This window comes from Sciurus vulgaris (genome assembly GCF_902686455.1).
Source record: "Sciurus vulgaris genome assembly, chromosome: X".
In the NCBI taxonomy this organism is placed as follows: domain Eukaryota; kingdom Metazoa; phylum Chordata; class Mammalia; order Rodentia; family Sciuridae; genus Sciurus; species Sciurus vulgaris.
Genome location: NC_136471.1, coordinates 117,887,561 through 117,910,060, shown reverse-complemented (window position 1 = coordinate 117,910,060; position 22,500 = coordinate 117,887,561). Strand labels below are relative to the sequence as shown.

The 22,500-nt window shown below is 37.8% G+C and overlaps 2 protein-coding genes across 2 annotated transcripts in view; both read left to right on the top strand.

Annotated features, from left to right (window-relative positions):
• The window catches only part of POLA1 (DNA polymerase alpha 1, catalytic subunit), a 288,381-nt gene that overhangs the window by 197,396 nt on the left and 68,485 nt on the right, over positions 1 to 22,500 (top strand). The window lies entirely within an intron of this gene.
• On the top strand, positions 10,037 to 13,028 carry LOC306651713 (AP-2 complex subunit mu-like). Its single transcript, XM_079124442.1, is given in 4 exon segments — positions 10,037 to 10,210; positions 10,213 to 10,712; positions 10,714 to 11,200; positions 11,203 to 13,028. Coding segments are annotated over 4 exon segments (1,293 nt in total). The 5' UTR covers positions 10,037 to 10,110; the 3' UTR covers positions 11,409 to 13,028.

Sequence of the window (22,500 nt, the reverse complement as noted above, 5' to 3'; positions counted from 1 at the left end):
AAGTTAACTGTTTACTGTATAAAAGACAGAAGATCTTGCCTATGAACCCTACATGACATATTTGTATTCTTGCTCTTAACAGGCTTTGTGGGAAAAATGAATTGTACTTGACTTTCAACTCTCAGTCTAACCAAGAAGGCAAAATTTCTGGATCAGAGACAGAACCCCCATATGCATGCCCCCCACCTACACATATGCAGATCTTTGAAAGTCATGAGAATGACAGTCAGAATGAGCCATTGTCTTGGATGGGTGTGTTTTCATCCACCTGTAGGTGTGTGTTGAAAGGGTAGTGGGATGGTAGAAAGAAATTAACAACCACTGTACTAATTTTTAATGTAAACATGCCCATAAGTAGTTGGAGAAAATGGCATAGAAAAGGTGAGATGTAAGCTAAGACTGGTAGGATCAATAAGATACAAATATGTGATGATAAGGAGGCAGAAGACATTCTTACAAGTCTCTCCTCTGTGCCTGAACTTAGAAGCTGCAGTATTTGGTACCTTCTCCCATTCCTTCCTATGCAGTCTAGTTAGTAGATACTCTAACTAGGTCAGCCTTAGGAAGCTATATTTCTTCTACTTTGAAACAATACGTTGAAGTTCAAAGTTTAAAGCAGACTAATTCGTGGTTTGCTTAAGTGTCAAACTCTGCTTGAGTGGTGCCAGGCTGTGCTCTTTTAGATTGGTTATAGATAAAGGAAAATCTTCTAAGGCAAATCTTGAGATAAAGAAAGTATTGGGCATATGCCCGTATTTAATTCCTTGTTTTTCTCTTTATGCCTAGCCCTTTCACCATTCTTCCTTCTCCTTTCCATTTACACTCATTCTTTTGTAATGCAACATGTTTGTCCCTAAAAACACCAAGCTATGAAAACCACACAGTTTATGGAGGACACAGAATAACTTCATCAGTGACACATAAAAAGGTATAGTATAAGAACCTAATGAAAACAGTAGTATAGTTTTGTACATCTCAAGTGGCTGAGAAATACATAAATACTATAATCAATATGGTACTTTACCCTGAAAAAGACTTGAAATTTCCTTGTGGAAATGGATATCAGAAGAGTTTTAGCTGTGAGTCATGGTGAACCAGATGTGAGTATTGCTTACCACATACACAGTGAACTGAGCTAGCTGGTGAACATTTGAGGTGTGTGCATATGTGTTAAATATATCCTACATGCCTTCGGTCACCTGGGTGCAGTTTCCTACATTCACCTAATATTTCTTGCAGACAAAATCATATGTAAGCAAATATGAAGCTCACATATTTAAATTGTTCCCTGGTATATTAATGGCTTTGGAATCAATTCTTATTTTCAAAACAAGCACTATAGCAGAATCAAATATACCTTGTTTGTCTTGTCTTTTCATTAACTAGCATCTTACTTTCTCCCTACTTTATTATTCTCTCCTCATCCTCATGATGTACAAAGACACTTAATTTTAGAGAGTCTGATTGGAACATCTGTCAATCAGATAGTTTAACTTAATATATATCATCTATCTCAAGGATGCTGGTCAGGAATATGGGAAATAAAAAGCATTTTGAAGCCATGGGTTTGCCCTTACTAAGCTTTCAATATGAGGATCTAAGCACATACATTTGAAGTACAACAAAATTCTTCAAAGTCACAGTATATTGCAGAATTAATACAATGGTTCTGAAGAGACAAGGTAAGATAGAGTTAGTGTGGCAAGGCTTCTTGGAAGATATAAATGTTGATCCAGATTGTAAAGTTATGAACATGCTTTGGAGAAGTATTCCCAGAAGATTAAAAGCCTGGCATCAAATTCTACCACCATTTCAGTTCTATGTAAGATAAAGAATATTCCTCCATGCCTCTTCAGCTGAAAGCAGCTATAAAACCTAAAGAGAATGCATGGAGCAGGTATGTGAAGACTCTGAAGGTTAGGGATGAAGACCACATTTCAAGTATTATCAGACTGGCAGTGAATTTGCCATTTTTTTTTCCTGAATGAGACAGAGAGTTATGGTTAAAAACAGATGTGAGCACCAAACTACAGACAGAACTCCAGGAGAAACCAGTAATATCAAAGGGACTAACACCCAGGAAAACTCCCCTGAGTTTTTAAGTCTTTTTTTTTTTTTTCTTCATTCTCTTTTGGCTCTGTCCCCAAGTTATCTTATGGTGGCAACAGAAGTAGAAGTGGGAATAAGTAGGAGTCAACACTCTGAGGGAGGGGAAACCTCCCCACATCCCTGTCTCCCTATCCACTGGTTCTGAATGAAGTATGTGGTAGAGTTGAGTAACTGAAGACCCCAGCTTTATGTTTGGAGAACTGAAAACGGGATCTGGCTATGTAAATTAGAAGCTAACTGCTGGAAAGTCACAGACAGAGAAGACCTCAGTAGCCCCATAAACTTGTTCATGAATTCCTGGGCTTATAGAAGGAAAGGATATAAATTTCATTAGTATGCCAAACACTCTGAGAACTGAAATGATGACCACCACTCAGAACCCAGATTGACTAAGTAGTGCACACATGGGGCAGATCTAAAAAGCACTTCAAAAGTTTTGTTCTTACAGGGCTTTTATATTCCCAGTGCTGGACCTTGAACCCAGGGCCTTGTGCATGCTGAGCTTGTGCTCTCCCACCAAGCTACTCCCTCAACCTTCCTGCCAAAGTTTTAACAACTGAATTGACACTAATACTACAGAAAATGATTTAGAACTCAACAATCCTAATGAAGTCACTTGGCTGCTAAAATGAAAACATGAGCCTGGGCATGTAGCTCACTGGTTGAACATGTTTTTAGCATGTATGAGGCCCTGGGTTTTATCCCTTGCAACACACACACACACACACACACACACACACACAGAAATTATCAACAATATCCATAGGATTTGAGCAAGACCCATTGACTCATAGCATAGTATTCAAAGTATTCAGGGGCCTGGGACTGTGGCTTAGAGGTAGAGCACTTGCCTCAAGTATATGAGGCACTGGGTTTGATCCTCAGCACCACATAAAAAATAAATAAAGATATTATGTCCATCTACAACTAAAAATTAGTTTTTTTAAAAAAGTGTTCAGGATACAATCCAAAAGTACTTGGTATAAGAACCAGAAAGAACAGCTTGCATGGGGAAAAAACAATCAAAAGATGTTAATGCTGAGATGACACCAATGTTAAACTGTATGATAAAGAACACTTTATTATACAAGTGTTCTAGATAAGTAATGATGAAGACTTGAAATGAATGGGAAAATACAAAGAAGAACCAAATAAAACAAAAACATAATAACCAAAGTAAAAATAAAACAAAAAAACTCCCTAGATGATCTCAGTGGCAGGATGGAAATGACAGGATCAGTGAACTTGAAATAGATGAATAGAAATGATCCAGAATGAAGGAGAGAGGGAAAAAAAAAGAGTGGGAAGGAAAAGGACAGAACCTCAGGGACCTGTGGAACAATAACAGAAGATCTAACATTCACGTCATTGGAGTCCCCAAAGAAGAGAAACACAAGGCTGAAAAAATATTTGAAGAAATAATGTCTGTAAACTTCTCTCAAGTTTGGCAAACAACATAAACTTGCACATTCAACAAGTTCAGTAAATCCCAAACAAGCTAACCCAAAGAAATCCACTCCCAGACACATCATAATCAAATTGTTAGAAATAAAAGAAAAAAATCTTGAGAGCAGCCAGAGAAAAACAAAGTATCATAAAGGAAAATTATTCATAAAACATATTTCTCATTAGAAAATATGGAGACCAGAGGAAGTGGGACAATGATTTTGAAATGCTTAAAGAAAAGAATTATTAACTCAAATTTCTGTATTCAACATAAATATTTTTCAGGAGTAAAGGTAAAAGGTCATTCTCAGCTAAGAGAGCTCATTGACATCAGACTTGCTTTGAGGATTGCTAAAGAAAATTATCCAGAGAGAAGGAAAATGATAACTGAAGGGATGTTGGAACACCAAGAATAAAAGAAGAGCAGCAGAAATGCTAAATATATTAGATCACTTTTCTCTTCTTGAGTTCTTTGAAATATATTTTACAGGTGGAAACACATTATAACGTTGATAAGACAACTACAACATAAAGTGGTAGGGAAAAGGGGACCTAAGTGGGTTTTTACATACCACTTAAATTTCACTTCTAATTATGTACATTGAAATCCTTAACCATAAACTATGCAAAGAAATGTTGTCATAAATATAGTAAAGTAAAATTAAAAATGTTCATATAACCCAAAAAAGGGTCAGGGAATGGAAAAGAGGAAATAAAAACAAAGAACAAACAGAAAACAAATAATAAAATGGTGAACCCAATCCAAATATATCAGTGACTACATTAAATATAAGTGTTCTAAATGTGTATTGACCAATTAAAAAACAAGTTTTCAGAATGAATTTCTTTATGCAACTATAAGCTGTTTTCAAGAAACTTTAAATAAAAATAAGTTAAAAGAAAAAACAGAAGATATACCATACAAATACTAACTAAAAGAATGGGCATATTAATAACAGAAAATTAGACTTCATAGCAAAGAAAATGACTAAAGAGGAATATTACACAATGACAAAAGAGCTCATTCACCAAGAAGAGCTGACAATCCTGAATGTGTATGTGCCTAACTGCAGAGCTTCAAAATACCTGAAGCAAAAACTGGCAGAACTGAAAAGAGAGAGAGATAATCCACAATTATGCTTGGCAACTGTAATACTCCTCTCTCAGTAATTGAGAGAAATACTGGACATAAAATCAGCAAGGATATAAAAGACCTGACAACCAACTGGGTCTAATTGATATTTATAGAACACTCCATCCAACAATAGCACTACATTCTTTTCAAGTACACATGGAACATTCAACAACATAGATCATGTTCTGGCTCATAAAATAAACCTTAATGAATTTAAAATAATTGAAGTCATATAAGTTTTATTCTTTGGCCATAGTCAAATTAAATTAGAAATCAATAAAGGAAAACAGGTAAATCTTCAGCTATGTGGAAATTAAGCAACATACTTCTAAATGTTTCATGGACTAAAGAGGAAGTCATAAGGAAATTAGAAAATATTATGAACTGGGTAAAAATGGAAATACAACATATTAAACAGTGGTAAACACACAATGTACTATAATACAAGTAGGCCAGTTACCAAGATTTTCATGATCACACCACTTTTTTTTTTTATAATTAAAAATCATAAATTTACATAGGGCAAATGACATAAAGCATCAAGGTATTATGTAGTCACCCAGTTGCTAAAATAAGCCTGCTAATGTGGCAGATAAATGCTAAGTAATTATGCTGTCAGAATCAGGTGAATAAGGAAGAAAGTTAAAAAAGAAATAAACAACAAAGTAGGATGATGCAGCTAAAGCAATGCTTAGAGGGAAGTTGATAGCATTAACTGTTTACATTGGAAAGCAAGAAGGGTCTCGATCATCTGAGTGTTCATCTTAAAAATAGAAAAAGAAGAGCAAAATAAAACCAAAGCAAGCAGAAGAAGGACATAGAAGAATGACAGGATAAATCAATGAAATTTAAAAATGAATAGAGAAAGTGAAATCAAAATCTGTCTATTTGGGGCTGGGGATATAGCTCAGTTGGTAGAGTGCTTACCTGACGTGCACAAGGCCCTGGGTTCAATCCCCAGCACCAAAAAAAAAAAAAAAAGAAAGAAAGAAAGAAAGAAAAAATCTTCATGGCCTAGAGTAAAGCCAAAAGTTCTTAGATATGAGACTAAAATCACAATCCATAAAAGAAAGATTGATCCACTGGATTTTATCAAAGTTAAAAACCTTTGCTCTGCAAAAGACACTTAAGGAAATGATAAGCCATAGACTAGGAGAAAATATTTATAGATCACATATCTATCAAAGGACCTGCATCCAGTATATATAAAGAACACTCAAAATTCAGTAACAATCTAGTTTAAAAATAAAAAAACTTGAACTTCACATTAAGGGGTATAAGGATGACAAATAAGCATGTGAAATTATGTTTAAGGTTTGGGACTGTAGCTCAGTGGTGTAGTGCTTACCCAGCATGCTCAAGGCCCTGGGTTTTATCCCAAGCACCCTGCCACCACAAAAAAATATTTAATATCACTAGATCAGGAGATGTAAATTAAAGCATGGCAAGATACTGCTTCACGCCTATTAAAATGATTGAAATACAAAATACATACAATGCCAAATGCTAGTGAGGATGCAGAAAAACAAACTCGTATGTTGTTGGTGGGAAGGTAAAATGATGCTACTACCTGGAGAAGGTTGACAGTTACTCATAAAGAGTAGTATCTGGAAGTTTTAGTTTGAGATATTTACCCTGGGGAGATGCAAACTTGGGTTCATTAAAAAAAAAAAAAAAAAAAAAAAAAAAAAAAACCTTTATGTGATCTGGAATGTAGCTCAGTGGCAAAGCATTTGCCTTGCATGATGAGAAGCCCTGGGTTTGAGCCACAATTTTAAAAAAGAAAAGAAAACAAAAGACCCCAACCAAAAAAAAGAAGAAAAGAAAAAACCTACACATGAATATTTATAGCATCTGAATCCTAAAAACCAAGCATCCTTAAAACTCATCCATTAAATTCAAGCATCTTTCAATGACTGAATAAATAAATGTACATTCATACCATGGAGTATTGCTAAGCAGTATAAAAGAAATAACTACTGATATACCCAGACAATTTGGATGGATCTCGAAGACATTATGCCAAGTGAAAGAAACCAGACTCAAGGCTATATAATATATTCTATTTATATGACATTCTTGAAAATACAAAACTATGATGATGGAGAACAAACAGTAGTTTTCATGGGTTAGAGAATGGTGTGACTGCAAAGAGACAAGATGAAGGAGTGTTTGGAGGTGGTAGGACTGTTTGGTAACCTGGTTGTGGTGGGTGTTACATGTATTTAAAATGATAGAACTGTACTCCCTCCCTAGTCAACTATATGATGCAATAAGTTTAAAGTAAGACTTAAAGAAAATTGAACTTCCAGTGGGCTGGAGATGTAGCTTAGTAGTTAAGCACTTGCCTGCCATATAAGAGGCCCTGTGATTGATCCTGAGCACCACAATTAAAAAGGAAAAAAAAATTAAACTCACATAAGATGAAACACTATTTCAAGGGTAAATGTTTTCCAATGAAAGGGTATATGTGGAGAAATGGAACAAAATATGCTCCTTTTACACAAATTCTCTGAATTAAATGTCCATTACTGAGGTAATCATAATTCCCAAAACTGCCACACTGAAAACAAGGTACACCTAAGTAGATACGTCATTAGAAGCCCCTGCTAAACTTTTTGTCCAGAAATTCACACCAAGGAGAAAGTAGTCAACTATGAAAAAAAAAAACTCTTTAGGAACAAAACATTGATACTGTCATTGTTTAACGTATAGGAAAAAACACAGTTCTCCACTAAAGAAAAAAATGAAGATCTTTATTAAATCTAGCTTTAAAAAGTTGATAGAATAGATTTGGACAACAGAGCACCAGGTCACCTGTGTGAGTTCTGAACATTCAAATGAGAGTGTAAAAATCTTAAAAACATGGCATGATTTTAAAGAGGAATATCTCGATTTTTGGATCAACGTGTTTTTTGACAACAGTTGTGTTCAGGGAACTGCGTTCTTGGATGCAACATAGACATCTATTTGCTTATAGTTGCCATTCTATCTTATTTATTGAGGAGGAACATAGATAGCAATAGAGGAAAAGATGATCTCCTGACTTGTTTTCTCATTTCACTGTAGCCAGCATTCTGGAACTTTTTTCAAACATCTCTTCCTGTTAGTTAAGGGTGATCATTTAAAAACAAACAGACCACCAAAAAAAAAAAAAAAAAAAAGCACAGTTTCTAAATTTTTATAATAATAATTGAAAATGTAAATTAGTTTCAATCAAGTTCCTTTTGTTCTCCTGGTTTTAAATTACTGGTTAAGGTTATTTTACATTCACAAATGTTAAACAGTGTATCTGAGCAAGGTGAAATAGATTACAGTGGAGTCATATTGGTGGGTGGGACCTCCTATGGGCCTGCAGATGACTGAAGGCTAAAACTGGCCTCCAACAGTTTCTGCTGAAGGCCCTGCCTACCTGTGCTAGCTCTAAAGAGGAACAATATTCCAGTAAGGATGTTTTATTTCCTATTACATTATTTTTTAATGGTTATGATTATATACCATTTCATATTAGGCTTAGCAAATTCACATCCTAATCTTCAGCAATGATGCATCTATTTATCTTCCTCATTTCTTCACAAAATTTACTGGCCTATTTAGAGAGCATAGAGCTCTAGTCTCTACATTCTTGATACATCCATGGTATTTTTATTAACATTAAGAAGTGACTAGAACTGCATTCTGTGGGTGAGGCCTCAGACATCCAAAGGCATCCCTGAGGTATTTTCTTTGTTTATCTCTTATGAGATTTCTCTATGCAAGTTAATCTAAACAAGGGGTTCCTTTACTTAAAAATGTTTGAAAGCCTGTCCCCTGGACAAATGATATTCACAGATGAGAAACTTAATTTTCAACCAGTTGTCTCTGCTTCCCAGCCTTCTAACCTTTTTTTTTTTCCAGTGCTGGGGTTTGAATCTAGGGTCTTGTACATGCTAAGTATCTGCTCTACCACTGAGCTATGCTCTCAGCTGCCTTTACAGTATTTTAGACTTGCTCACAGCAACATTTGACTAACTGATTTCATGCTTGTTTTATTCAATTGAAACAGTTTATTGAATGCCTACTATATGCCGGTACCATATTTCAGGGAGATGTATTACATTTCTTACTTTGCTGCAAGAAAAACTGCTAAGAAGTGAAGTAACCACAGCAGAAAAGGAAAAAAAAAAAAAACCGAGGACATGACCTATCTGTCTATGAATAATTGAATACCACAATGCATGATGCAGGTGGTAGTGACTGGTGTGCAAGATCATCAAATGAGATACCTGGGCAGTAAAAAATGATTTGTGAGAAACAGACCTTCTAGAATTCAAATTAAGGGACTTCTGTTATTGTCATCAAGGATTACAGGGCAATTAGAACAAGAAAAATATAAAAGAAACAAGACTTTCATTGCAGTGCAGCTTCCCAAGGAATCAAATTAAGAATCATAGGTTTAAAAAATAAGGAGTAATCAGTTGTTCATCCTTAAACTTTCTTTTAAAGCCCCAGATAGTGTGATAAAACATGGTAGGTGAGATTGAAAAATTAATAGTGGAATGAGATCTCAATCTTGATGCTGGAATTGAGCCTAAAACAGGAACCTGAGCTGTAAGACCTAGAGTGGGGAGATGTAAATTTTTCAAATGTCAAAAGCTTAAGAAAAAAAAAAAACGTTAGGAAAGGTTTCCTTCCTTTTAGGTGAAAGTAGTTGAGGAAGAATACATTCATTGCTCTGCATTTTATTCTAAGGAAAGTCCAATAGCCAATTTGATTTTTGTTTTTTAAAATGCTTCCCTATAGAATGGATTGGTTTCCTATTAAATGCAGAAGGCAGCCTAGGTAAGCTTCCATTATATCAAATCTTGTATACAAGCGAACTTAGTTTATTAAGCAAGTGTCAAATACTTTAATTTCTAATGCACTCTAAAAAGAAAAGGCAAAGAGCAACCAAATCATTATTTTTGGGAGGGGGCTCTGTTTTTGCAGTACCATTCTGGCAAATTGGGAGAGTTTAGACAAGGAATTAGTGAATTATATTTGTGTATATGTTAAGGCCTTCCTTTTGTTAGCACTTTTTTATGTATTTATTTTTTTTTATTTTTTTAATGTGGTGCAGAGGATCGAACCCAGTGCCTCATGTGCAAGGCAAGTGCTTTACCACTGAGCTACAACCCCAGCCCCTTGTTAGTACTTTTGTTTTTTGAAAATAATTTGCTGATATCTGAAAGTATATCTACGTGTTACTGAATGACTTCTTGTACAGACATTCTAGAAGAAAATCATGACACATTTGCCATGATACTACAACTAAATTAATGTTAATACCTGCCTGAAATTTCCTATGAAAAGGGCAAACTCGGCTGGGCCGGCAGAGCGGGGGGCCCGCAGACGCCAGGTCAGTTCTCAAAGCGATGGGCCGAGGAGTCTGAGCTGCCGCCATGATTGGAGGCTTATTCATCTATAATCACAAGGGGGAGGTGCTCATCTCCCGGGTCTACCGAGATGACATTGGGAGGAATGCAGTGGATGCCTTTCGAGTCATGTTATCCACGCGCGGCAGCAGGTTCGCAGCCCTGTTACCAACATCGCTCGCACCAGCTTCTTCCATGGTAAGCGTTCCAACATCTGGCTGGCAGCTGTTACCAAGCAAAATGTCAACGCTGCCATGGTCTTCAAATTCCTCTATAAGATGTGTGATGTAATGGCTGCTTACTTTGGCAAGATCAGTGAAGAAAACATCAAGAACAATTTTGTGCTCATATATGAGCTGCTAGATGAGATTCTGGACTTTGGCTACCCACAGAACTCAGAAACAGGTGCATTGAAAACCTTCATCACACAGCAGGGCATCAAGAGTCAGCATCAGACAAAAGAAGAACAGTCCCAGGTCACCAGCCAGGTGACTGGGCAGATTGGCTGGCGACGGGAGGGCATCAAATATCGCCGGAATGAACTCTTCCTGGATGTTCTGGAGAGTGTGAACCTGCTCATGTCCCCACAGGGGCAGGTGCTGAGTGCCCACGTATCAGGCCGGGTGGTACCTGAGTAGCTACCCGAGCTACCTGAGTGGCATGCCCGAGTGCAAGTTTGGGATGAATGACAAGATTGTCATTGAAAAGCAGGGCAAAGGCACAGCCGATGAAACAAGCAAGAGCGGGAAGCAATCAATTGCCATTGATGACTGCACCTTCCACCAGTGTGTGCGACTCAGCAAGTTTGACTCTGAACGCAGCATCAGCTTCATTCCACCAGATGGAGAGTTTGAGCTCATGAGGTATCGCACCACCAAGGACATCATCCTTCCTTTTCGGGTGATCCCCCTTGTGCGGGAAGTGGGACGCACAAAATTGGAGGTCAAGGTGGTGATCAAGTCCAACTTTAAGCCCTCACTGCTGGCCCAGAAGATTGAGGTGAGGATTCCAACCCCCCTGAACACAAGTGGGGTGCAGGTGATCTGCATGAAGGGGAAGGCCAAGTACAAGGCCAGTGAGAACGCCATTGTGTGGAAGATCAAGCGCATGGCAGGCATGAAGAGATTGAGCTTCTGCCCACCAACAACAAGAAGAAATGGGCTCGACCCCCTATTTCCATGAACTTTGAGGTGCCATTTGCGCCCTCTGGCCTCAAGGTGCGCTACCTGAAGGTGTTTGAACCGAAGCTGAACTACAGCAACCACGATGTCATCAAATGGGTGTGCTACATTGGCCGCAGCGGCATTTATGAAACCCGCTGCTAGCTGCCCAGTGGCAGTTAGCCCACCTCCCTACCCACCCTCTTCCGCAGGTCCAGGTGCCCCCAGCCACCACACATCAGTGTCTCCTCCCTCCTGCTTTGCTGCCTTCCCTTTGCACCAGCCCCTGAGTCTAGGTCTGAACCAACTGCATCACAAGTGGGACTGGTGGAGCAGTCCCTGGGCTCCCTGGAAGGGTGGTTTCTGGGACTCCTGCTCTTCCCAATTCATCTGTCTGTCCTGGCCTAGTGCCAGGCTGAGTTCTGTGACCAAAGCCAGATGGGCCCCGTTCTTCCCCACCCCTGTGGCCACACCTCTGGAGTGGGAGGGTTGGCTGCCCCTCACCTCAGAGTTCCCCCAAAGGACAGTAACGGATCCCCAATCCTCAGTCCCTATTCTGTTTTGGGATAGTGTGAGCTTCATTTTGTACAAGTGTGACTTTGTCCAGTTATAAACCCAATAAACTCTGTAGAGCAGAGTTGTTGGCTAAGTGTTGATGTGGGAGCTACAGGGGAAAGGGAACTACTAGGACTTCCCACATTTTCTTATTCTACCTGTTTTGAGTAGAATTTTCTATTCTGAATACTCTCAAGGTTCTTTCCTTGTTACAGTTGCGAGCAAGTCCCCTCCAGGCCTTCCCAGCCTTATCCTCTTGAGTGTTGGCCCAGGTCTCCTGGCTCCTCTAAGAAGCAAAGGACTCAAGGCTAAGCACCTGGCCCCAGGGTAGTAGATTCATTTGGTCTTGCAGCCATTCTGAAAAACTGACTTCTTATTCCATCCTTTTTCTATTTAGCCAAGCTTTATGAATCTTGGTCGGGTGACCAGAAGAAAGGTTTTATTTTCCCCATACCTCTTAGAAAACTTCTGGATACCTCCACCCCTCCACAGAAAAAAATGTGGTGAGCTGGTCCCTGAGAGGAATGTCCTATATCCTGCCAGTATGCTGGGGCTGATTAAAAGCAGATTTGCCCTCTCTAGTTTTTTCTTGCTTGACTTCAGTTTTTTGAAACTTCAAATTTATTGAGAGAAAATGTCAAACAGAAGTAGAATAATGTAATGAACCAACTGAAATGACTCATCACCCAGCTTCAGCAATGATGGCCAGTTCCTTGATATATTCAACGTGTGTTCACTTAACCCAGATATCCTATAAAATTTTCTGCAACTTGTATCCAGTTAGGATCAGTTGTGGTTGGTTCAAACATCTTGTCTTAAAATCCACAAATTTCCCCTCAGTTCTTACAATTTTGTTGAGGACCTGGAATTCTCTAGTTTCCCCATTAGAATTTGCATACCCCCCCCAGGATGTCACTTAACATATTCCTCTTTATCTATATTTTCTATAATATGGTTATTAGAAGGAGAGTTACCATAGTTTTTTAAACTTTTAAATATTGGTAATGGTTCCTCACTGTGGCCATACTTAATCCAAAAAGATGAATGGATAAAGATGTAATTGTAGGTGCCAATTTTATTGCCAAGTTGGAAGATTATTTATCTAAAATACCAAACAGTAGTGTCATGTAAGGGCAGAGCCCTAACTTCTACCTGAGGGAATCTTATGAAGAAAATAGCCTTTTACTGACATTGAGGTTCATGGTGCAGGGAAGGCTGCTGTGGGTGTAGATAGGGAATAAATACCATAAATTTATACTGGGCAAAAAAAAAGGGCAAACTCCACCAAGTGATCTCTTAGTACAAGAATTGCTTATCTCCCATTATAATGGCTAGTTAGAATTAGGAAGTCTGTAGCCAGAGAGCCTAACCACCATGTTTAGGGGTTTACTATATGAATATATCTCATCGATTAAGCTGACTAGAATAGGATGATGGCCAAATGTAGTCTGTCTAAGAGAACTAAATATTAACAAGAACTGAATCTTAACTAATGAAATAGAATACAGAAGGCATAAATGTTAAATCTGCTTATGCCTACTCTATTCCTCTCCTTTATCATGGCACAAATTCAAGTAAGAAACCACTGATTTAGTATCAGCAGTTCAGGGCAAAAGAAAGAAATGCTTAGCAGCTATAAGACAGATATTTGATTCAGAAACATTAAATTGTGATGATAGGTATCTTAACATCAGGGATAGGGTATTACAAAGTATAATACCAAAATAATACTTAAGGTGAATTGAATGCTTACCACGTGTCTGGCAGTAGACTTCTGCCAACCACTGCCTATGCATAGTCTGATTTAGTCCTCACAACTCTCTAGTGGTATTTTGCAGATGGGTAAACTGAGGCTTAAAGAGGGTAGGTGACTTATTCAAGAACTCTGTCCACAATAAATGTCTGAACCAGGATTTGAAGCACTCTAACTTCAGAAGCCACATGATTACCCACCCTTCTAAATATTTACCCTTTATCATCCCAGAAAGGTTCTGGGATAATTGGCAAAGACCTCTCTAAAATCTGCCTCTTCACTTTCTGTTAAAGGAAACTGACTCTACTAAAATGACACCACTATTTCTTGACTCCTCCTCAGCATCGTTTTTAAGTTTATTCATACATAAGTGAATTTATGCTGTTCTAGAAGCTATCAGTCACTAAAACTACATTCATAACTATAATTTCTGTCTCACAGTAGCTTATAAAATATATATCATCATGATAGACTGACATGTAGAGTTTAGAACAAAACAAAGACTGTTGAGACCCATTAAATATTTGTTGTGGCCCAAGGTAACCCCACCCCCAAAAAAAAGATTTAAAATAAGCTTATACCACCTACTATGTTTCAGTACTTCTTAAAGCATTTTCTGTTTAAACCCATTTCAGTTGTGCCATAATCCTTTGAGGTACTATTATCACCCCTGTTTTGCAGGTAAAAACAGTGGTTGAAGAGTAGAGCCAGAATTTGAACCCAGTCTGATACAGTCTGTGTTCTTAACAACACACTATCCTTGCCTCATTCCAAGGTTAGTAGTATATGCCTTGGCTGTACTTAACACTTGTCTTCTAAATACTTTATGCTGCTGGCCTCCTCATTCTCACTATGCCAGAATCCTAGGAGTTCTCAATTTGTTTATGATCTAATCCCTGTCTTTGAGGAGACACTAGAACTGACACATGAGCTATAAAGAGATTAAAAGCAAGGAATATTTTGTCCAATTTCAACCTATTAAAGAGATAGAAATTAAGTCTTCATTTTCTTGTAGTAATTGGTACTGAAGTCTTAACCACACCATTTTTATCATTTGCTTACATCATCAGTGACTTATTTAGATTGTTTGACCTTGGCTCTTGAATGAAGTTCACCAAAAAAAAAAAGGAAGAAGAAGAAGAAATAGTTGAGTTCTTGCAAATGCCTATTTGGTTTATTTTAGGAAAATTCCCAAGGGCAAGTATTCATCGCTAATAAATAATACTCACTACCAGTTACTGAACACTCCTTGTATGCCAGATACCATACTAAGTGATACTGCATATTATCTCATTCAACCCTCATAAACAGTATCTTGACATGGTGCTTCTCCCACCACCATTTCCAAATGAGAGGCTACTTGGCCTCTTGGAGCCTCCGTTTTTTTGGTTTTGTATTGTTTGTTTTTTCAGGTACTGGGTATTGAACCGAGGGGTATTTTACCATTGAGCTACATATCCATCCCTAATTTATTTTTGAGACAGGATCTCACTAACTTACCTAGACTGACCTCAAACTTGTTATCCATCTGCCTCAGCCTCCCAAGTCTCTGGGATTACAGGTCCTACCACTGTGCTTGACTGAGCTTCTTCTCTCTCTCTCTTTTTTTTTTTTTTTTCATTTACAAATCCAAGAAAAGGAAAACCCTTTGATGTTCAGTTAGGAATTTCTAACACCAGATGAAAGCTTTGCATGGAATGTAAATTTTACTTCTAAGAACTCAAATTTTAATATCTTTTCAATTTAAGGCAGAATTTCTAAAGGTGCTTTTTAGAATTAAAGTGAACAGAAATCATAAATTAAATTGATGAAATTAGAGATTTGGTCCCCAGTTTAGCAGTAGTGGTACCCATTGGAAAGCTTTTCTTTTAGGATGGGTCGGTTTCTCATTGCAACCTCTACCTCTAACCCCCAGGCCTGTATTCTTCTCTTTGTCCGTGTACTTAAGCTGCTTTGACCAGTGATGGGCTGTGCCCTAAATATGACATTATCATAGTCTAACTACATGAAGGAGGTACCAGGCACATGAGAAGACCACCCCTGGCATACAAAGCAAGTATATCAAGTTGAAAGCTAACAGCAAAAGAACTGGTTATCACAGAGAATAACAGTTGAATGTGCATGAATGTAAAGTGGTATAATAGAAAGATCAAGGGTATTGAAATGTCTGTCAATTTTAATAGCATGGGTACATGGACTTTATTTGTCCACACTCAATCCTAGATCACCATTTTATGCCAATACATAAGGTGCCATTTGACCATAAAAATCTGCAGCTTTCTTGATTCTAGCTCTGACCAGTCATTCTCATCTTGGCTGTACCAGTTTTTCTTAGAGGTTTTCAAACCTTCCAGAACTATCCCATTCACTGCCAGATATGGGATCATAAACAAATGACTTCACCTTGATGAGCTCTGTAAAACAAGAAAAACTATCCCAGCTGACTCATAGAACTTTTGTGAGGATTGAACACTTTGAAAAGCATTGCATACTATACAAGTGCAACAGATAAGAAGCTTTAGTTTATTATAACCAGTTAGCAGAATAATTTGGTTAGTCACTGAATGGACATATTGATGAAAATATTGTCAAATTTAAAAATTAGTATTACCACTAGAGACCTTTCATTGTAGCATCAGAACTAAAACATACATAATTCTGTCAGAAAATAGAAGGTAATACATGATATTAAAAAGTTATAGACGGTGGTCATGGTGGCACGTGACTGTGATCCCAGCTATTCAGGAGGCTTAGGCAGGAGGAACATAAGTTAATGGCCAGCCTCAGCAATTTAGTGAGGCCCTTTCTCAAAACATAAAAAGGGCTGGAGATGTATGTAGCTCAGTGTTAGAGCACTCCTGGGTTTAATTCCCAGTTCCACACACACAAACAGTTATAGAAAGAAATCCAGTCGTGATGGTGTACACCTACTTAGGATGCTGAATATGGAGGATCTTGAGGTCAAAGCTAACCTGGACAATATAGTAAGACTCTATCTCAAAAAAAAAGTTATAAAAAAGGGTTGGCATGAGGAGAGTAGTGGATGAATGGAAATACCCACATTTTACTGTGGTATAGTGTAGGAGAAGATGCACCCATATCAGTCTCTAAAATTCTATGATATTGCAGTGTTTCAGCCTTGTTCTCTGATATAATCCTAGCATCCAAAACAGTGCCTAGCAGGTAATAGATTCTGAATTAGTTGGATGAATGAACAGTTGTCTTTCTGATAAGTACAGCTGACTCATGGTATCATGGTACCCTGACTTTGACTAACATTCTGTGGCTTGGGTTAGTCATGACAACCTTATCCTATTTCACTACCACAAAACTTGTTTTGAGATGTCACATAACCAAAAGTTTACCCTAACATCCAGGTTGTTGAGAAGGTTATATTTTCATCCTAAATATTATTCCCATTTATTTACAGTAGCCATGTAGATTTATTTTAGTAACTACTGCTGTTTGTTCATTGCAGATCCTTAGAGATCACTTGTTAAGATAGTATAGAGCTGAACAAACATTCTAAATGTCAGTTTTGCCTATTTTTTGTGAATGGGGGTGGGTTGTGAAGTAGGAGAGAGTTTTTATTTTAATAAGACATATTTGGTTGAATGTGCTAGGCAAGAAGGACCAGTGACACTCTTTTTGAAAATAAGAAAGTGCAGTTGTAGTTTTTCCACCTTGTTTATATTTGGAAATATATCCTAGAAATTACCTGATCCAGGAATCCCTATTTTACAATATGATTTCATGTGGAACTCTCATCTATAAAAGATAAATGATTTTTTTTTTCAATATAGATGTCCATTTTAACTTTATAATATTTTATTCAAGTCTGTTAGTGGGAATCTCAGTTAATAAGTTCAGTCTTAAATGCCTTAAAAGTTGGTATGTAGCTGGGCATGGTGGTGCATGCCTGTAATCCCAGTGGCTTGGGAGGCTGAGGCAAGAGGATCCAGAGTTCAAAACCAGCCTCAGCAACTTAGGCCCTAAGCAACTCAGTGAGGCCCTGTCTCTAAATAAAATATAAAAAAGGTCTGGGATGTGGCTCAGTGGTAAAGGGCCCCTGAGTTCAATTCCTGGTACCAAAAAAAAAAAGTTGGTATATATGTAGCACATGTGAATGTGTCCTTTTAATTTTTTGAATGAATATATGTTTTTTTGAATATATGTTTTAATAAATGAAATTGGAGTCAAACATTTGGATAAGCTCCTGATGCACAGAGATGAAACACATTTGAACAACAGTAATCCAGCCCTACCTATAGATAGCATGTATATGGAGTTTAAAGCTATAATCTGCAGAATCCCATTATGTCTCCACATTTTACTTCTTGATATAGTGATATTAATAAATCTGAACATGAATGACTACCTCAATACTTTCAGCTTAAACATAAATATATCTGTAACATCTTAAGGTTTCAGTGGAATCCAAGGAGATGTTATGCAAATTTTTATATTATTTCTTCTGGTTTAAAATTTTTATTTAAATTCTCTTTGTATGTCCTTACATATAAGAAAGGGGACAAATTCAAATCTTTTTTTTTTTTTTTTTGGCAGGGAATCATTAGCCTAGAAAAATGACATTAAGAAAGAACATCTTTTGGGCTGGGCTTGTGGCTCAGTGGTGGAGCACTTGCCTAGTATGTGTGAGGCACTGGGTTCAATTCTCAGCACAGCATATAAATAAATGAATAAAACAACTAAAAATATAAATATAAATAATTTTTAAAAAAACACCATTTGAAGGGAGGGCATTTAATTCCAGGTGTCCTACAATTGCCCTCAGTCCCAGTGAAGACCCCATGGCCAATATTTGGATATTTCAACATCTGCAGTTTTGAAGCCAGCCCTGTCTCCTCAGATTGAAATTGCCATGTGCAGAATGACTTGATAGAAAATGGTGTACATTCTATATAATCTTCTAACTGCAGAATGCGACCAGTGGCACTTCCCCTAAAAAAAATAAATTACCCGAAATTTGCAGCACATTCATATTCAATTTCATCACAGCAGATGCTCATTAGTATGTTGTTATTAATTGGTATTCACTTTAGGTTTTGTTTAAAATGAAGATAATAATTAGGTTTTAATTACTGCATCATTCGTGGGGGGGTTGTCTGGGGAGAGGGAAAGTGAAATGCCTCTTAAAGCACTGAAATATTTCCTAGTGCTTATTCAGCAACGTATATTGCCAAAGACTTTGAAAAATAACTTCATCTTTACAAAAAAATAGGATTCTGAAATGAAGAAATTACTGTGTATTTTTTAAAGCCCATCGTTATCAAGAACTTGTTATAAATTGTCTACTTGATGGACATACTGAATCAGATGATAATGTGCACCACCATTCTTTCTAATCAAATTACCAAAAAGACTTCTTAGAAAAGTAACCCTCACAAGCGGCTGATTAATGAAGTGGTGGCAATGTTTTGTATTAGAACTAATTGAAGTAATCCAAATAAGTTATTTCTGTAGCCTATGGAAATGATTTCCTTTGCAAAGAAGTACAGTGGAGTTGGCAAACCAGTATTTTTTTTTCCACTCTCTGTTGTTCCATATTTGCAAAATAGCTAAGTTAACATAGATATTGCAAATAAAATAGATGGGAAACTAAGTAATTTAATTGAGTGGCAGGGAAAACGAGAAGGCTTATCTCAACCTTTTCATAATCAAGACTGATGATTTATATAAGACCTAAAGGTGTATGGAAATTGAGGGATACTAAAATTCTGAATGGTTATTTTAGTAAAACACAGTAGAAATAACAGTTTTCAGTGGAATTATGAAAAGAGGACATTCACGTTCAAGAGTTTTAACATATTCCTTAGACAGAACTTTCTGGAGCACCTATGGTGGGCATTGCATTGTGTTTGTTTCTATAACCAGGTACGAGTCCAAACCCTCCAGAAGCTTATAGTCTAATTGGACAAAACCTGAGATCTACTATGTATCCACTATGTACTGGGTACTAGGTGCTTTCTTTTTCTTTTATTCTGTTCTTTTTGGTACCAGGGATTGAACCCAGGGGCACTTAACAACTGAGCCACATCCCCAGCCCTTTTAATTTTTTGTTTTGAGACAGGGTCTCACTAAGTTGCTTAGAGAATTGCTAAGTTCCCAAGGCTGGCCTCAAACTTGTGATCTTCTTGCTTCCCGAGTTGCTGGGATTTCCGGCATGTGCCACTGCACCCAGTGCTAGGTGCTTTCTTTATGGTATCTCCTTACCATTAAGACATTCCTGAGAGGAGCTTGGGTTGTAGCTCAATGGGTAGTGCACTTGCCTTATACATGTGAGGCACTGGGTTTGATCCTCAGCACCACAGAAAATTAAATAAATTAAGGTATCATGTCCATCTGCAACTAAAAATATTTTTTATAAAGACATTCCTGAGAGGTTTGTTAGCCTCATTTCACAGTTGAAGAAATTAAGATGTGAATAGGTAAAACAATTTGTTAAAGGTCACCCAAGGTCACCTCAGGTAAGTGATAGAACTGAGTTTTGAACCAGATTTAAACCCCAGAGCCTAGGATCTTTCTGGTATTCCAGTCTGCCAGGGTGAGATCCACACAGGAAACATTAGAAATCAATTCAAGGAAGTAGTGTCATATCATTAGGCAGTGTTTTGATGTTAAATGGGAGGTGCAGGGTGGGTTTTATGACTTTCTTCTTCCATACTCATTGAAGGCCAGCTGCACATTAGGCCCTGTCTTAGGCACCTGCAGTGCAGAGGGGCATACACATGGTCCCTGTCCTCAGAAACCCACATCCTAGGAGGAGTAAACCTGGTGAGGAATACTTGAGAATGTGAGCTCTGGGTTTACAGGGGTAGGGTAAGCTGTGGGAACCCAGCTACTACACCCATTAGGTGGAAAGTGAGCAAACCAATAATGGAGGCATAAAGAACTTCCCAGAAATAGTGATGACTGAGGTGCAGTGAGGCAGGAACTAACTGAATCTTTCAGCAAGTTTGAGAGGGTAGGCCTTCCTGAAAGGAGGGGCAGCATGCCTGGCCAAGCGTTTAGATGAGGGAAGGACACACTGCCTGAGTGCAGCAGGGAATGGTGATGAGGGTGGTGGGTATGTGGTCTAAGAGGTGTAAGGGGTTGGAGTCTACCCTGTGTGTGGTGAGGGTGCTATTGGAGTTTTCAGCAAAGGTTTTCCTGGACCAGTTTCCCATTTCTAACATTGTACCTCATGGTCTCTGTCAGTTCCAGTAGGGCTTAGAGTTGTGAATTTGCTTCCTGCTGTGGTGGGTAGAGCTAACTGTTTCTTCACCTTTTGCAAAGTAATGGAGTTTAATACACCTTCATTAGATTTTAGAGTTATAGTTAGTGCTGCATTATCTGTGTTCATAGAAGAACAGTGATGTTTAATGATCAGAATACTTTGGGGTTACATTTCAGGTTTTTGGCAACCCATTTCCCTTCCTGATTTGATATTTTTCAGGCTCATCCCAAGAGAATTTGACCTCTGTGAGGATAGATGAGCTGATATGAGGAGGCAGGTCTCATGTTTTAGGCTGTATAAGGAATATAACTTGAGTTTAAGGTTTTGCTGCAGATTATTTCTGGGGTCATGAGCCCAACTCTTTATACCTGAACGAATTTAATTCAGGGCCTGTACATTTATGTTCAAGTTGATAGATACTTTTTTAATTTATGCTCTACCTATACATGAGAGAAAGCATGGGAACAAGCATGTGTGGGCTTATAAAAAGACTGGTTACATTCCCATGCAAAAATCTTGACAAAGTAAAACAAAACTGTCTAATCAGACCCACTCAAAAAAAGCCAGTTAAAATTGATACTATAGCCAGGCACAGTGGTATATGCCTGTAATCCCAGTGGCTTAGGAGGCTGAAGCAGGAAGATTGTGAGTTCAAAGCCAGCCTCAGCAACAGCGAGGCACTAAGCAACTCAGTGAGACCCTGTCTCTAAACAAAATACAAAATAGGGCTGGGGATGTGGCTTAGTGGTTGAGTGCTCCTGAGTTCAATCCCCAGTACCAAAACAACAACAAAACAAACAAAAAAAATGTTACTATTACCACTTTGGAAAAGTTTGACAGTATATTAAAACTGAAATTTATGTGCCCCTATGTGATCTAGCATTTCCACTTCTAGGTATTATAATCAGCAGAAATGTATACACATCTGCTTCAAAGACTTGTAAAAGAATAGTCACAGCAGCACCATTCTTAATGGTCAAAAAACCAAGAATGTCCTAAATGCCTGTCATCTATAAAATGGTTGAATTGATTATGGTGTATTCATTCAGTGGGATACTTCACAGCAATGAGAACAAATGAACTGCTACATGAAATAACATAGAAGAGTCTCACAAACATAATTTTGAGTGAGAGAAACCAAAAAGAGTACAAACAGTATGATTCTATGCACATAAAGTTTTTTTATTTTTTAAAGCAAAACTATTATCCCAGGGGGAAGATGGGGAATAGCTGAGAAGGGAACAGAGGGAACTACTGGGCTGCCATCAGTGCTGTTTTTTGCTCTGTGTGCTGATCAGAGGTGTGTTCAGTTTGTGCATTTCACTGGACACTTAAAATTTGTGCACTTTTGTGTATATTTTATAATTCAGTAAAAAGAACCAAAGAATGCAAGTCAAGTTTAATACTGCCCCGTATTTTATGTGACAGGAAATATGTCCTATCCTAATCTTGCAGTAACTTTCTTAAACAAGCAAACATCTTCAAAAATGATTCTCATGAAAACTTATCAGGCTGTTTTTGCTTAGCATAAAATCCTTTATCTCTAGCCAGGTTGGAGGGATCAGAGTCCATGGTTCTTAAAGTATCTCCAATACGTGTAATATGTAGCACAGCAGTTCTCATCTCACACTGCCCGCTAGAACTACCCAGGAGCCCTTAAAAATGCCCATATCCAGCACTCCACCCTACATTCTTATTTAGTTTTTCCGAGG